At 51.8% G+C, this 16,199-nt stretch overlaps 1 protein-coding gene across 1 annotated transcript in view; it reads right to left on the bottom strand.

The window, feature by feature from the left end:
• Positions 1 to 7,825: 7,825 nt before the first annotated feature.
• ANTXR1 (anthrax toxin receptor 1) overlaps positions 7,826 to 16,199 on the bottom strand; it is a 104,872-nt gene continuing 96,498 nt past the window's right edge. Inside the window, 2 exon segments of the mRNA XM_017837336.1 lie at positions 7,826 to 11,065; positions 11,068 to 11,185. Coding sequence (XP_017692825.1) covers positions 10,956 to 11,065; positions 11,068 to 11,185 — 228 coding nt within the window. The 3' untranslated portion in view covers positions 7,826 to 10,955.

Raw genomic sequence — 16,199 nt, 5'->3', positions numbered from 1 at the left:
TGTGTGTGCAGGGATCTCTGTGTGTGTGTGTGCAGGGAGCTGTGTGTGTGTGTGCAGGCAGCTCTGTGTGTGCAGGGATCTCTGTGTGTGTGCAGGGATCTCTGTGTGTGTGTGTGCAGGGAGCTGTGTGTGTGTGTGCAGGCAGCTCTGTGTGTGCAGGGATCTCTGTGTGTGTGCAGGGATCTCTGTGTGTGTGTGTGCAGGGATCTCTGTGTGTGTGTGTGCAGGGAGCTGTGTGTGTGTGTGCAGGCAGCTCTGTGTGTGCAGGGATCTCTGTGTGTGTGCAGGGATCTCTGTGTGTGTGCAGGGATCTCTGTGTGTGTGCAGGCAGCTCTGCCCTGCACGGTACCGGTGGTTCTGCAGCCCCTCCCCGAGCAGAGACCCAGCTCCTCCCTACCTTCGGAGCCCTAGGGCAGGTTTGCTTCCTCCTTGCCAATCCCACGAAGTGGTTCCTGTGATCTCCCCTGTTCAAACTGGTTTCAGAGCTGTGGGAGCTCAGAGGTGTTGGAATTGCAATGCTCTGGTTCCTTCTCTAAATCCAGCTTTGGGTTTATTATGATTTATTTATTATGTTCCATGACCTTTGCCTGCTAAAATAAAAGGTCCCATGAGCTGACAGGATCCCTCCCTGCCATCTCAGTCAGGATCTGTGTTTATCCCACTGAATCAATGGATTCTCTGGCTGGTTTCCAGTAGTTTGTGCCTTCTTTTTTTCACATTCGGGTCTGTTTCTTATTGATTTAATTCTGTGTTGTGGGAATGTTAAAATGTGCCACAGTGGAGGAGGCCGGTGGCCTGGGTGGTCCCACACTTGGCCTCAGCTGCTGCCTCAGGCAGCCAAGTTTTGCAGTCAGAAATCCTTTGGAAGGGGTGTCAAGTGAAGGCCAAGTGCTGCAGCCCTTTTCCCAGCACACATCCTGCAACCAGGAGGGGCAGGACAGCCCAGCACTGCCAGCCCAGCTCCAGACACAGCTCCTGCCCTCCCTGTGCTCCCTGCAGGGCACACACTCTGCCAGCCTGGCACAAACCACAGCCAGAGCTGGGGAACTCTGCCCGCCCCGGAGGTGGCACAGGGATGGACAAACTGAGCAAACAGGAAAATCTGTGCTAGACAATGGCACAGACAGGGACCAGGACCCCTCGGATTCGGAGCCACCTGGCACTGAGGGGTGTTTAACCCACCCCAGGCTGCAGGAAGGGGTGTGTGATGGGGCTGCACCATCACAGACAGGAGGGACCTGCAACCCATGGAGTCATGGAATGGGTTGGGTTGGGAGAAACCTTACAGCTCATCCAGTGCCACCCCTGCCGTGGGCAGGGACACCTTCCACTAGCTCAGGTTGCTCCAACCTGGCCTTGGACACTTCCAGGGCCATCCAGGTCTTACCCCCCCAACCTCCCACATGTCCCTCAGTGCTGCTGGAGCACAGACAGCACCAGGCACAGCTCTGGGGGTGCTGGGGTGTCTCCTGCCCCCACTGGAACAGGGAGCAGCAGCAGGGACATGGAGAACGAGACCAGGTGAGATCTGTGGCATCAGATCCATGACACAGGCATGCAGGACTTCACAGCATGGCCCAGACTTGTTATGGATTGCAGAGGACTCTCGGATCACAGGATACAGTTACTGGTGCTGCTTCCTGAGATGCTTCCCAGGAATACCTGAAAAGCTTTTGGCTTTGGGAGGAAAAGCCAAGCCCTTGCTCCCCTCTAACATTGGCCTTCGATTCTTTCCCAGGTCAGAGAGAAGAGCCTTTTGTCTGCCTGGCCTCTGTATGGGAACAGGGGGGCTGGGATCCTGTGGGATCCAGGTGGGATCAGCAGCCAGCACGAGGCTTCCTCAGTCCCTGTCTGAAGGCTTCCATGTCCAAAGGGCACTGAAACCTTTCCCAGTGTGGCCTCAGAGGAGCAGATAGAGTTACCTCCATACTTGCAGCATTACCTAAACTTTCCCCTGCTGCTCTAGGGAACGTTTGGATGCTCAAAGAACCAGAAATCTGTTAAGAGGAACTAATCCTGGGTTTCTTTGTCAAAAAGCCCCCAAACTGTGCAGTCATGCAAGCCCAAAGAGAACAGCAAAGGAAACAAGATGGAGCTCCAGGGGATGGCATGAGTCAGGATCAGGGGCAAAGCCAGTGCCAGAGCTGGGCACAGAAGCACAGACCCTTTTCAGAAGTACATGTGCAACACCTGGTTCCAGTCATTATCTATAAATCCCAAAGGAAGGCATGTTCCACCTGGGAACACCTGCTGAGGGAGCACATGGCCAGGTTTTAACTGTTAAGAAGACAAAACTGTCATAAAATCTGGTGTTCCAGTACCTGAGCTCCAGTTTTACTTCTGAAGGAATAAGTGCTACCAACAGCTCTGCTCCTTATATCCTCCAAACCTGGCTTTCCCAACCCCAGGGATGCTCCAATCCACATGGGATTGCTGCTGGCTGGGAAATGGGTCAGTCACTGGCTATAAACAGGTTCTCCTTCTGTGGAGGCACCTCCGGACTGGTTTGCACTCCAGAAGGAGCAGCCCAGGAGCCTCACTTCATCCTGCTGCTGAGCTCAGCCAGGGAACCCCACTGCTCTGGAAAACCAGGAACCAGGGATGGAGTCACCAAGGACTTTGCCTGGTTTTGTTGCCTCCAGAGACTGACTGTGCCCTGTGTAAAGCCAGAGGGACTGGGGACAAAACTACTGAGGACTTTGCCTGGTTTTTTGCCTCTGAAGGCGGATGGTGCCATGTGTACCCTCAGTTCCCCCACTGTCACAGTCAGGAACCAATACTGCTTTTCTCTGAGTTTTTTGGGTCAATGCAAATTAGTCAGTGTCCTAAAAAAAGCAACTTATAAGATTCTCCTACAACTGCAAAGGAGAAAACAATGGTTTGCTGTCATGCCTGGAGGACAGGCTGTTGTCACAGGAGTACCCAGGATGCAAATCACAGCTCTGCCAACAACTGCCTCTTTCACCCTTCACAGGTTATTTGCCTCCACATCCTTCTCTAAAAAATAACTCCCAAAACTTATTTTGTTTTGCAAGGAAATTATTTTCACCAGATTGTCTCAGGCTGGGGGAGCAGCCTGGACCATCCCCTTCCCCTCCCAGACAGGAACAGGCAGAGGCAGACAAGTGAGAATGACTTCAGAATTTAACCTTCTGAGCTGGACTGTTTAAAAAACCAAACAAAAACCCGTCTGATGCTACTGCAGTTATTTCAGTACATTTTTAGCAACTGGAAATCTCTCCAGTTTCCATGACAGGCTGTGGAACAGGAGTCTGTGATCACACACACACATCTCACCCCAAAAAAGTTAACGACTGTCAAATTCCCATCAAAACAGAAATTCCCAAGTTCTGCCCCGTGGGATCTGTTCTGGCAGTCCATGGAATGCTGCCCACGTTGGCTCCCTTGCATTAGACACAGTTAAAAATACCTCCCATTCATTCCCAGCAGTTTTTTTCCACATCTGCCGTTGCCGTGGTTACGGGGTCTGTGCCGTTGGAGCAGGGAGGGGGAGGCACAGCCCCCATGGGGAGGGCATTTCATCCCTGCATCCTTTCACTGAAGGTATTCAAGCGCTCACAAGCACCCCCATACCTTAAATAAATAGTATTTATATATATATATATTTATTTATTTAAATCACAAGTTCACAAGTGTTCTGATACCTTAAATAAAATAATATTTCTATATATAAAAATATATTTATTTATATCACAAGCTTACGAGCGCCCTGATACCTTAAATAAAATTATATCTATTTATATATAAGTACCTTAAATAAAACCTGGGAATCAATCCCAGCCTTCTCCTCAGCCACTTCAGTCCAGTTGGGCAATGTACAGAAATTTTCATTTTGTCTGAACTCAGGCACTGCAGAGCCAAGATCAGGAAAAAAAAATCTCACTTTCCCAGAGGATTTTTTTCCCAGCTTGTCTCTAAAACAGGTCCAGGTTTGCCCACACGAGTCACAGCAGTGGCACGATGGGAGGTTATGTGGGAATTCTGACAGGCAGACAAACCTTCCTGAGGCCAAAGGTGCTCTCATTTCTCATGTCAGCCATGACCAAGAATAGACTGAAGGAATGCAGACATTCCCTATTCCTGCCTGGCTTCTACTTTCCCAGAGACTTTCCACTGAGTAAGGAATACCTGGAGGAAGGATCCCCACACCCCATTCCCAGCTGTCCCCAGGTTACAAACAGGCAAGAAGAGAGAAGCACAGAGCACCTCGTGGGAGCAGCTGAAGACACACACCCCGAGGAGGTGCCGGGAGGGATTTGAAGTGGGAATGGAATGTGGGATATCGAAACCCCGGCTTTCCTGCGAGTCAAAGTTACCTCATTGCTCAGCTCAGTTTTCCACTCCCTGTGGTATTTTCGCATGCTATCGTTTCTCCATCCCTGTTAATTCCTCCAGCTCTGGAAAAGGCCCCACAGTTCAATGTCTGTGGGGAATTAGAACAATCCCAGTCTGGGCTGCACACACACCGTGAGCCAGGAAGCGCCCGGGGTGGAGGGGACAGAGCTTCCCCACCAGGGACACCCCACGCTGGGGGCATCTGCACTGACCTGGTGGCACAAGAAAACACCCTCCCTGGTGCTCTGGGCCTTTCCAAGGTGTTTTCCCTTCCCCCGATAGCAGGAAGGACCCTTCCAAGCATTTCAGTATTAAAAATATTTAAATAATCTCAAATTTGCTCTGGCAATGTGCTACAGACTTCAACTGTCTGTGTCACACAGGACACACCATCTGTGTCCAACATCATTTATTTTGTAGCTTATGTTATTTCCACAAGTTATTTTATAGCTGTTTCTTCAAAAAAGTGCATTGCACTCTCCAGCAACCACGACAGAGAGAGGATGCTCTGGGTCTGAGTGTCCTCAGTGTTTTCATCAGCCCCACACAAACCCTTTTCTGTGGCTCAGAGGGGTTTTCTCTGCCAGGTTTAGAGGGAAAAAAAAGCAATTTCTTTCCCTTCGAAGTGAGGAACTCCTCAGCTTTCTCAGGGCAGGTGAGCCCTGGAGGGAACACCCCGGGCAGAGCACTGGGAGCAGCCCCCAAACCCACCCTGCCGGGGTCTGTCCCTGCACCCCCCGTGCCTCCTGTGCCAGGGCAGCATTCCCAGTCCCAGCTCTGCAGCACAGCCTCTGTCCAGGGGGCAGAGCCCAGGAGAGAGCAGCCCCTTCCCTCGCAGCCTCTGCACAGAAACCAGAGAAATCCCTGGAAAAGCCCAGCCAGGACTCACCATTTCTGTTCCTTCCAGTTGCCCCAGGCCCGGCCCGGCCTCCTCCTCTTCCTCGCTCCACAGACGAGCTGGTGCCCGAGGCACTGTGCCACCACCTTGGGCCCCTCACACAGACACAGAGCCCCCAAACCCCTCACACAGACACAGAGCCCCCAAAATCCCCCTCACACAGACACAGAGCCCCCAAACCCCTCAAACAGACACAGAGCCCCCAAAATCCCCCTCACACAGACACAGAGCCCCCAAAACCCCTCACACAGACACAGAGCCTCCAAACCCCCTCACACAGACACAGAGCCCTCCAACCCCCAAGGAACCCAGACTGGGAGCCTGGCCCTGTTCCAGCTGGGAATCCTTGCGGGGCAGGTGAGAGTGAGCCCAGACTGGTGAGAGTGAGCCCAAACTGGTGTGAGTGAGCCCAGACTGGTGTGAATGAGCCCAAACTGGTATGAGTGAGCCCAAACTGGTGTGAGTGAGCCCAGACTGGTGTGGATCACCCAAGCTGGGTGAGGCCTCGTGTTCAGGGCTCCGGCCCAGCCGTGTCCCCCTTTGCTCTGGGACACCTTCACTCCCAAATAATGTCCTGTCTGGGGAACTTTGCCCCGTTCTTTGCCCGGTGCTGCAGCCTGGGCTGGATCAGCACAGAGGGGTCCCTGGGACAGGCCCAGGCTTTCCTGAGGCAGCTGATGGGAAGGCAAACCAGCCTCCCTGGTCCCACTGCTTTCCTGTTTGTTTTTCCTCCATGTAGTGATGGGATTCCATTTGGCTAATTCTGTGGAATTCCACATCCTGACAGACCCAGGGCTGCCATCGAGGTGGGTTTGTTTGCATTGTCCCTCCTGAGCTCACGCTTAACTTCCCCTGTGGTTTTTTTTCACCTGTCCCTTCTAAGCAAAGCAACTGATTTTGTTTGAGTCTTGGTTTAAAAAGCATCTTTTGTCTGGGTGAGAGCAGGACCTGCTGAGCACTGTGACTTCCCTCTCTGCATTTACAAGTTTGACTTAAATAAAACACAGTAAGAAAAATGCAGGCTGAGACCATATTTGCCAGGTTGGACGTGCTGAGGGAAGTGCCAGCTCACCTTTCCAGAGGAAGGTAAAAGCCTGGGTGTGTGTGCTTGGCTGAAAGAGGGCAGGTGCTGAGGCTGAACTTCTTCATGCTCCATTAATCTCCTTTATGGAATAAACTATTCCAACCATAGCAAAACCCAGATGAGTTAGTAATAGTCAAGACTGGTTATTTCTGATGGCTGTGCTCTGTTCTAAGTGCCTCTGGGAAGGGCTCATGTGTAAAATGGGAGTTTGGGAGGCTCTGGGGACCAGGAGAGGAGGTGACAGTTTGGGCTGTGTCACATCCCAGTGAAAACAGCCTTTATGTCAGGCAGAAATGCTCTGGGAAGAAAATCACCAAGCTTGAGCTCCCCAGGATAACAAAAAGCCAGTTTTTGAGAAAACCTGTTGCCCAGGATTCTCCTGCTTCATTTGCTTTCCCTCAGCAAGGAACTGCACAGAGCCCAGCCCAGACTGGTGTAGTTCTTTAATAGTAACATCAAGGGCAGCAAGAGTAATGACTGAATTTAACACGACACATGCAACAAACAGAGGGAGTAAAACATCACTGGCTGAGCTGACAACATGGAATTCAACAGCACAACAGGGTCGATTCTGCTTCTTCCCTGCATCAGCACCACACACAGGTCAACATCCCTGACTGGTTACCCCAAGTCTTGCCAGAGCCCTCAGAAGTCAGACAGCCCCCTTCCCCAAAATACACAGTGCAGAAGATGCCTGCACACACCAAGGAGTAGGGAGGGAATTCGGGCAACTGCAAAGTTCATGTGGGTGAGCACTTCAAAGTGCAGCCAGCAACAATCTGTGACATTCTGGCAATTAAAATAAAACATAATCTGCCTCTTTGTCAAACACAGCTGCTCAGTCCTTTGAGGCTGCGAGGCACTGACAGAGAGTTTTGAATGAATGAGAAACACCGGGAGGAATCGAAGTGACCTGTTCAGAGCAAACCAAACGACTGGTTATTGGTTTGGTGCCATCAGACACCTTTTACTGCTGCTCAGACCAGCCCAGACTGGAGCAACTGGTAACCAGTGAGACCTGCTGGGGTCTCTGAGATGGCAGAGCAGCTGCAGCATCGCTCAGGCCCTTTTGCTCTGGAATGAACATTTCCTTGGGAGTTGGCTGGTGTGGACTGACGGCAACACAACGTGTTCCAGGACAGGTTTATAGACACAGAGTACGTAGGGCACCACACGGCAGGGCACGGTGCTCCAGCATCCACCCTCATTTACACAGCATTAATTGGCAGTGCGAGCTGAGTTTATTTCAGGACCAAGTTTTCACCCTTGATGGCCTTACATTAAGTTCCTAAGTCAATCTTTAGGATCTGGCGCAGAGGGAGCACAGATTTTAAAGGCACATGTGGTACTTTTGGGAGCCATTTCTGCAGCCAGATGTAGGTTGATCCTAAATCACAGAATCACAGAATGGTTTGGGTTGGAAGGGACTGTAAAGCCCATCCAGTGCCACCCCCTGCCATGGGCAGGGACACCTTCCACAAGCCCAGGGTGCTCCAACCTGGCCTTGGACACTTCCAGGGATGAGGCAGCCACAGCTTCTCTGGGAATTCCATCCCAGCCCCTCACCACCCTCACAGGGAGGAATTCTTTCCTAAATACAAATCAGGTACAAAATTCACCACCAAACACGCTCTCAGTTTTTCTGAGAACATTAGGAAGTGTCTCCAAAGCCAACCCACTGCAGACTGGGAGTGCTTGGCTTTGTCCCCCCACTGTGCTCCGTCCGGATCCCAACCCTAGATCGACCCCTTTGCCAATGGAGTGGCAGTGGAGCTGCAGTGCCTCAATTAATGCCATGTAAAACAGGTGTTCGTCACTACGGGAAATATTTGTACATTTATAAAACAAAGCAATACAACCGTAAAGAAAAAATACAACAAGCACAGCTTGATACGATAACATGCCATGAAATGTCATTGGCTTTAGAATAATTTACTACAACTTGAAAAATGTTCTTTTATCCACAAGGGATAGGAAATGCTTCCATCTAACATATGGTAAGCATGCAGCAACAATATGTACAACAAAAAATTTGGAGCTTGTTTTTCATTCACGAACTGGATGATTGCATAGGGGGTATTTGAAAATCAGGGTTTTTCTAGCCTAGGCTTGATCTAGGCTTTATTTGGCTTCTTTAAATCCGTAGGGTTTTTTTCCCTTACTTTGGGGAGAATGAATATTTCTATATACATCTGCAAGAAGTCATGGAGAATACACTGCTTTTATTTTTCCCCCAGCAGTAGGTTTATTGGTTAATTAACCAATTAACTAATTTATTGGTTAATTGACACTTAAAAAATAAAATTCCCAATGCCATATTGAAAATCAACTTCCTTTCCACCCTTTTTGGAATACTGAGGATCTGTTAGGGCCATATCTATTGATCCTGTATTACACCATTCCCAGTTTTTACACCTTCCATCATGAAACCAAACCAAACAGCTCTTTTTCTAACCAGATCCCGTCCATCCCACGAGGGAATCCAACCAAACTTGTGTCAGGATGTTAAAGGTTCTCCCTCCCACCTGCCAACCACAAAGTTGTCCTGTGGAACCAACCACGGCCTGGAGCTGATAAACCTGAAGGGGTGAGCAGCAGAACTGGTGGTTTTGCTCCCAGCTGGGCACTGCTCCGTGCTGCCTGCAGCCAGAGCAGCGTGGGGGGAGCTGAGGAGCCTTTGGGAAGGACAGCCAGCCCTGGCTGGGGGCTGGGTCCTGGGGTCCATCGTGACGGGTGTTCATCTCACCTAAGACCTGACCCTGACCCTGGGGAGGGTGAAGCTGGTGTGTGACAGCGACCCAGAGCCTCGTGCTGAGGGCTCCCTCCTGTCCCCACCCAAAGGGGCCCAGGGCAAGTCTCCACTGAGTCTCTTTCCTCTCTTCCCTTTCCTCCTTGAGCAATTTTTTTTCTTTTTCCTTTTTTTCTCTTGTTTTGCTAGAAAAAGCTAGAATTAATATATCCAACAGCACTGAAGGAAGTACTTGGCAAAGCATTTCTTTATCTGGTAAAAAATGAGGTGACAACCCTTCACTATCCACAGAACTGCAGCTACAGAGATGGTTCATCTCTTATGACTTAGAGACAGAGCTTTGTGAGAACTGATCCCGACAGGAACCCAGGGAGCCAGAGGTTTGGCTGGAATGCTGAGTGGTCCCACCCGTCTCTGGCTCTGGGATGCAAAGGCAGGTGCTCAGGTTTGCTGTAGGATACAGGTGTGCACGAGTGATGCAGAGGGATGTGGTGGGGGTCCCGTGGAGGTGAGGAGAAAGCAGGAGAAATGCAGCCAGTGCATTCCTTGGCAGACTGATTCCCATCTGGAGAGTCCCGTGGGCTGAGTTTTGCCTTAGTCAACAACTGCTAATGGGAGTGATGCTGTGGAGAGCTGACAGGAGTGAGTAAGCACACTGGCTCTTCTTCACTCCCAGTTTGGGAGGCATCTGCTACTTATTTAGGAAAGGAAAGGAAAACACAAAAATCCACATGAAAACATTTCTAGGGCAAAAGAACGGGATTTACAGAAACAGGAAGGCATCAGTGGTGACCATTTCAAACTGTCAGGAACAAGGAGCCCAAGCAGACTGGATTTGGAGACCTCGATACACCAAACCTCTGGTTTGTATTCAGAATCTTCTCCTTTAAAGTGGAAACATTAAATTACACTTCAGAGCTGTGGGGTGATTGACTGGATGTACATAATTGTCTAAACTGAACACAAAGGCTCTCCTGCCAACCTTACCTTTCTCAGATTCCTCAATGTTTGCCACCTCCTCTGTTTCCCACTGGCAGCACTGCAGGCTGCCCTGTCCCCAGTTGTTGGTGTCCTCAGGGATGGGGTCACAGCCTTGTGATGCCCTGACTGCTTTATCTTCCCATGTAATTAATTTTCCTTGTTACACTCCATTTTCATCCACCTGCACTTCCACATACCAACATCCTCGGATCCACACCCCAGAGACCTACCCCTTCTCCTTTCCAGACCCTCTGAGATGCCAATACCTTCCCATCTCCAGCTCCTGGTCCGTGGGAACAGCTGCCTGTGAGTGATTCTCTCCACATTTAGAGGGTTCCTGTGCTGGCAGAGTGCTGTTGTCACCGTTCCCTTGGCAGGTGGTGCAGGAGGAGGAGGGGATCAGTGTCCTGCCACACATCCAACCTTGTCCCAGGACATTTGTGCAGCTGTCTCCAGGTTGCTGGCTGGGATGTCTGCACTTGGAAGAGTCTTTTGCAGTCCTTCCCCGGGGAGAACTTCCTTTGTAAAGAGCTCGCTCTAGTTATCCATTCCTTTTTTCCAGTGTGTCCTGGAATCACCATGATGGGGCACAGGGGGACCAGGAGTGGGGAGAGCCTTGCTGGAATGGAACTCAGGAGTTTGTCCTGCTCCTGCAGCCTCTTGGCTTTTCTTGCTGCGATAGTTTGGTGGCACCAATGCACAAGGGAGTCAAAAAATAGGAGAAAACTAAAGGAGAAAGACGACTACGGAGTCACTGGTTCTGCTGTCACCCGTTCCAGGAAGGCTCCGGTTCCTCTGCCCCCTTCCCCCCAGGAGGGATGTGATACAGTACTGCTGGAAGAGCCTCTGGGACACTCGTGGAAGAGACGGGAGCAAGGCCGACCCCCCTAGACTGTGGGGCGAGGGGGGGGCCGGGAGGGAGGGGGGGGGGGGGGGGGGGGGGGGGGGGGGGGGGGGGGGGGGGGGGGGGGGGGGGGGGGGGGGGGGGGGGGGGGGGGGGGGGGGGGGGGGTGTAGATGGGGGCCGGGGGGGGAGCTGACCGGGGGTACGAGTTGTTGAGGGGGTACTTGGGGGGGGCCTCGGTGTTCTTCACTCTGGTGAAGTTGATGCAGCGGCCCTGGAACGAGAGAACGGGAAAAGCAGAGTTACCACTGAGGCAACATCCCAGCTGAGCCACCCCCGGGCCGTGCCCAAATCTGCCCCAGTGCCAGTGCTCCGGGCACGGCCCCGGCCCCCACGCCCTCCACAGGGCTGGGAGAGCAACTCCTGTGCTGAGCAACGAGAGGGGACACCCCGACACAGCTCTGGCTGCGGAGCAGGAGGAAACCTCCCCCCTGTTCTCCAGCTCCAGGATCTTCCCAGCACTGCACGGGGCACTCCAGGTCCTGCTGACACTGCAGGAGCCTTTTCCACAGAATCGGGGAATGGTTTGGGTTGGAAGGACCTTAAAGCCCATCTCATCCCACCCCCTGCCACGGGCAGGGACACCTTCCACCAGCCCAGGTTGCTCCAAGCCCCGTCCAACCTGGCCTTGGACATTTCCAGAGATGAGGCAGCCACAGCTTCTCTGGGCAACCTGTGCCAGGGCCTCCCCACCCTCTGAGTAAAGAAGTTCGCCTTAATATCCAATACAAACCTGCCCTCCATCAGCTGAATGCCATTCCCCCTTGTCCTTGTCCCCCATTCCTGTGTTTCAGAGCTGGCACTGGAGTCTGTGCACAGCCCATGGTCTGTCCCTGCAGCCACAGATGCCTCTTCCCACACCTCAGCCTTGAACTTCCAACAGCACAAAATCTGGGCTTTGCCCCTTTGGAGCCTCTCTCTCCTTCCCATGCTTGGCTTTTGTGTCCCTTTCTACCATTTACCAACCAGGCAAAAGGGAAGGTTCGTTTAACAAAGACAGTTTCTTGCTCAGAATTTTTCCTGAAATGCATTAGTTCCTCATCGGGATGTCTTGATACTCAAGTGCTTGTGAGAAGCCAATAAACTGCTTTTCTCACTCTTTGGTGCTAAGCTACAGTTTGTTGTACATTTTTAAACAAAACCTTTGCCCTCTGAGCTGTTCTTTTTTTCTTTTTTTTTTTCTCCAAAGTTCCACCTGCAAAAGATCCCACTGTAAATACTCGAATGTCAGAATCAGCACTATTGTATTATGGATTCATTCCTTTAGATATGAAATCATCCTAAAAGGCACCAGAGGATTTCTGCGTCCATTCTTTATTTTTTAGACTTGTGAACATGGGTTTATTTTCTGTTTTCCTCTTTCCTCTCCCAAAGTAAATGTTTTTCCTGGTGAAAAAATGCCAAAGGGAGCATTGAGCCCCTGCAGGCTGGAGTAGATTTGTTGGGGTAAAAACATCAGTCATTTAAATCCTCTCTCCAGCTCTGAATCTCCTCCCAGCCTGTGGACAAATGCTCTGCAGGAAGGGCCCAAAGTGAACAAGGGAGATGCTGGGAGAAGTGGTGCTGGGAGGATGTGAGAGGGGAGCTGGCATGGAAGGGCTGACCCAGGGATGCACAGACAGGGTGACCCAGGGATGCACAGACAGGGTGACCCAGGGATGCACAGACAGCTCCTCTCCAGGACCTCTGCCAGCGGGATCTGTGCTCTGGGGATGTGGAGGAACATCTGCTTGAGCCCTCAGAGGGAAGGGGGTTCCCTGCCCAGCACTGGGGCTGGAGGAGCAGCCCCAGCCGAGCTCAACCTGCCTGGGGCAAGCAAAGATCCTTTAAGGGAGGCAGAGATTTCCCAGTGCCTTGAAGTGCATCAAGGTGACCCCCCACCTCTGAGCCCTACATTTCTGGCTGCAGGAACAGCCTCTGGTCCAACCAGGCTCTCGGTGAGGAATGGGGCTGGGCCAGAGCAGAGCCCCTGGGATGGTCAGAACATCCCAGGTGATGCCCCTCCCTGAGGATCGAGGCTCAGGCTTGTCAGGTTTGTCCTGACAGCACGACACTGGGGAGGGACAGGGAGACCATGGCCCCCACAGTGAGCTGCCACTGCTGGCTGTGCAGTGGGGCTTGTTCTCCAGCCCTTGCACAGGACAAATGCCAACACTAAATGAAGTGCCAGAGGGAGCAGGAATGCTCCACACATCCTTCATCTCCAGGACTGCCCAAACCAGGGCAGAGCACAGCCTGCAATGAGCACTCCCTGCCCCAGCCCAGAGCACCCCCGGGCCCATTTGCTCTCCCTGGGCTCCTATCTCTGCTTTAACGTTGTGTTAATGCACTTTGCTGAGATTTTAAGTAAATACTGTGGGCAGGCCTGCTGAGTGAGGCGAAGTCTGACCCTGACATAAACCAGTTCTACTCAGAAAAAAAACCCATGAGAATGTTTTCCTTGTTCCAGTGCCACATCTCCTGCCATGCAACTTTAGTCATTTCAGACCATTTTTTGCACTAGTTTGTTTTCTTTATTTATGATGAGAATAAAATAAACCCGAACAAAAAGCAGGAGAAGTCAGAAATCGTGGCCAGAGAACAAAAAGTTGCAGTTGTTTTTGTATGGAGAGATGCTCTGTCTGGATGCTCTGGGAGTGAGGTTATGGAGCTGCTGGTCCAAATGGGACTGAGCACCGCCCTGAGAGCATCGAGGAGGATGCAGAGAGGCTCAGAAACCTTTGGATTTGGGGCTGGGGCAGGGCTTGAGGACTACAAGCCATCTCATGCTTAAGGCACAGTTCAGAAGGGTAAAGGAGCACATCCTGTGCATCCTGGGCACTGGCAAAGATTTGATTTGTTATTGGTGAGAACAGGCTGGGACAGCTCAGCAGTGCCATTATCAGACAAAAGAGGCTCCCAAGTCACACCAGCTGTCCCTGCACTGTGTTTGCATCAGTCCTTGCAGTCAGCTATGACCCAGAGAGTCCCTGCTCACGAGCTACTGCAGATATGCACAACCAGAGACGACTCCTTCTCCAGGAATAGGGTTGCTTTGCAACGACAGAGCTCTTTTTTCCACTGTGATTAATTCTCCTGTGTCCTTGTTAACCCTCAGACACGGCCTGTCACATGCTGCTCTGGGCAAGCAGCTGGGCTGGAGTCTGAGCACAGGCTGCTCTGATGCAGGGCAGAGACAGCACAGGGGCACAGACATGAGAGCCAGACCTGACCCAGTCAGCTCAGGTTCAGACTTTACCTCACTCAGCAGGCCTGTCCCAAGCTATTTACTTTAAATCTCAGCACGGAGCATCACCTCCCTCTGCCCCCTGCCCTGTGCTTTATGCTGGTCTCACTCCACAGGATGGATGTGCTTTTTCCCTCAGCTCCCACATGCCATTCCCTATCCCCTCCCATGTCCTTTGCTCCCAGCTCACTGTGCTGCCCTGCACTGACCTGTCTGTCCTCCTGCTGTGCAGTGGGACCTGCAGGGCACCCAGCACGTGTGGAGGGCAGGGACTCAGGGCAGGCTCCCCCCTCCCTTGGAGAACTGCCAGACCGAGGGAGCTCTTGTGTTTCATCTCGACATTCCTCTCACCCAGATGGAGGACAATGCCAGAGAGAAGTTTTCAGTCCAGATGGACTGAGATGGACTTTGGCAGCTCCACTGCCTCAGAGGAGATGGGGAAGCCAGCAGCTCCCTGGGGAGAAGAACTGTCAGACTGAATGACAAGGGGATGTCCAGGAAACAAATTACTGTGCCCTTGTACGAGGGGCAGCAAATGTTTCACTGGTGCCCTGGGTACAAATGCAAAGCAGGTCCAGGAGGCAGAGAGCTCCTTGAAGCAAAGAGCTAGATGTTAACCCCCTTGTACCTAGCAATATGATAACAAAAGTGCAGAGGTTGTGCCAGCAGAGTGTGAGACAAAGAGTTTAACCCTCAAGCTCTCAAGGACTCAGTTCTCTCTGAAACATGTGTCCAGACATGTTTTCCCACCTGCACTTACCCAAAGGGGGGCCTGACTCACAGCTGGGCTCTGTGTGTGAACTGCAGGAGGAAAATAAACCCTCAGCATCGCTGACCTGCTCCAGTCAGCACTGTTGGACCTGGAGAAGGGTCTGGATGAAGAGCAGGTTGGTTGGCCACTCACCCACCCACCCAAGGTTTTCCAGGGCTCCTCATTGCCAGCACAGTTCTGTTCATCCCACAGATAATAGAACTGGATGTGGCACTAAAAGATCCTCTAAATAAAGGGGCCCAAATGCCTTGTTCAGCCTTGAGGTCTGGATGTAAAACCAGTGGGAGTGTCTGAGGTACCAAAGGTGAGAGGATGTCTCTACTATCAGTGGGACAGGGACCACAGGGATCACAGGCTCACAGGGACCTTCCCATGGCTGGGACTTTATGAGGGTCTCAGTGACCACCAGTTAGCAGCCCCTCTTGGCTCCCCACCAAGGTTCATCACCTCATTTAGGTGTCCAAATTTAGGTGGGGCGGATGTGGAAGATGGTGTCAGAATATCCAGGAGGCAGGAAATGAACCCATTTCCACTGAATGCTACTTTGCATCCTTCAACAGAAAGTCACTTTAAATCCCAGGAGAAAAGACTCCTTAAACAGATTACACCAGAGCTTTGAGAATGAGGAGCCAATTCTGAGTCTCTCTAGCAGGGAGACAAGCTGGAGATCCAGGATGTATGAACGTAGGGAACAGGCTGGATATTGAAAGGCTGCTGTGTCCAACGCCTTGGCTGAGTTTTACTTCCCTTTGTGCAGCCACAACCCCTCAGGGGGGAGAGTCACAGCTGTGCCTCAGAAGAGACAATTGAAGCAACATGGAGACATTATTAGATCCGAAATTCAGTGGAATCAGCAAAATCAGCAAGGGCAGTTCACTCTCATATTTTCTGTTGTTTTTCTAGAGAGCAGCTCTGGGAGGCTCAGGAACAATCAATTCTGCTCTGAGTGGCCTTGCTCTTGCACTTCCAGCAGCTGAGTTAGGGCTGGAGGCAGGAGCAGTGCCATGGACACTGGGAAACTGGGACTGTCTGGACTGTCTGTGTCCACAGACACCGAGCTGTGGGGACTGTGTGTGACCGTGGACACTGAGCTGTGTGTGACCATGGACACTGAGCTGTGTGTGACCATGGACAGTCTGCTGTGTGTGACCATGGACACTGAGCTGTGTGTGAGTCTGGACACTGGACCATGGGGGCTGTGTGTGGACACTGGACCATGGGGGCTGTGTG

Source organism: Lepidothrix coronata, unplaced genomic scaffold (assembly GCF_001604755.1).
Source record: "Lepidothrix coronata isolate B3197 unplaced genomic scaffold, Lepidothrix_coronata-1.0 Scaffold301, whole genome shotgun sequence".
In the NCBI taxonomy this organism is placed as follows: Eukaryota; Metazoa; Chordata; class Aves; order Passeriformes; family Pipridae; genus Lepidothrix; species Lepidothrix coronata.
This window is presented reverse-complemented; position numbering and strand designations above follow the sequence as displayed.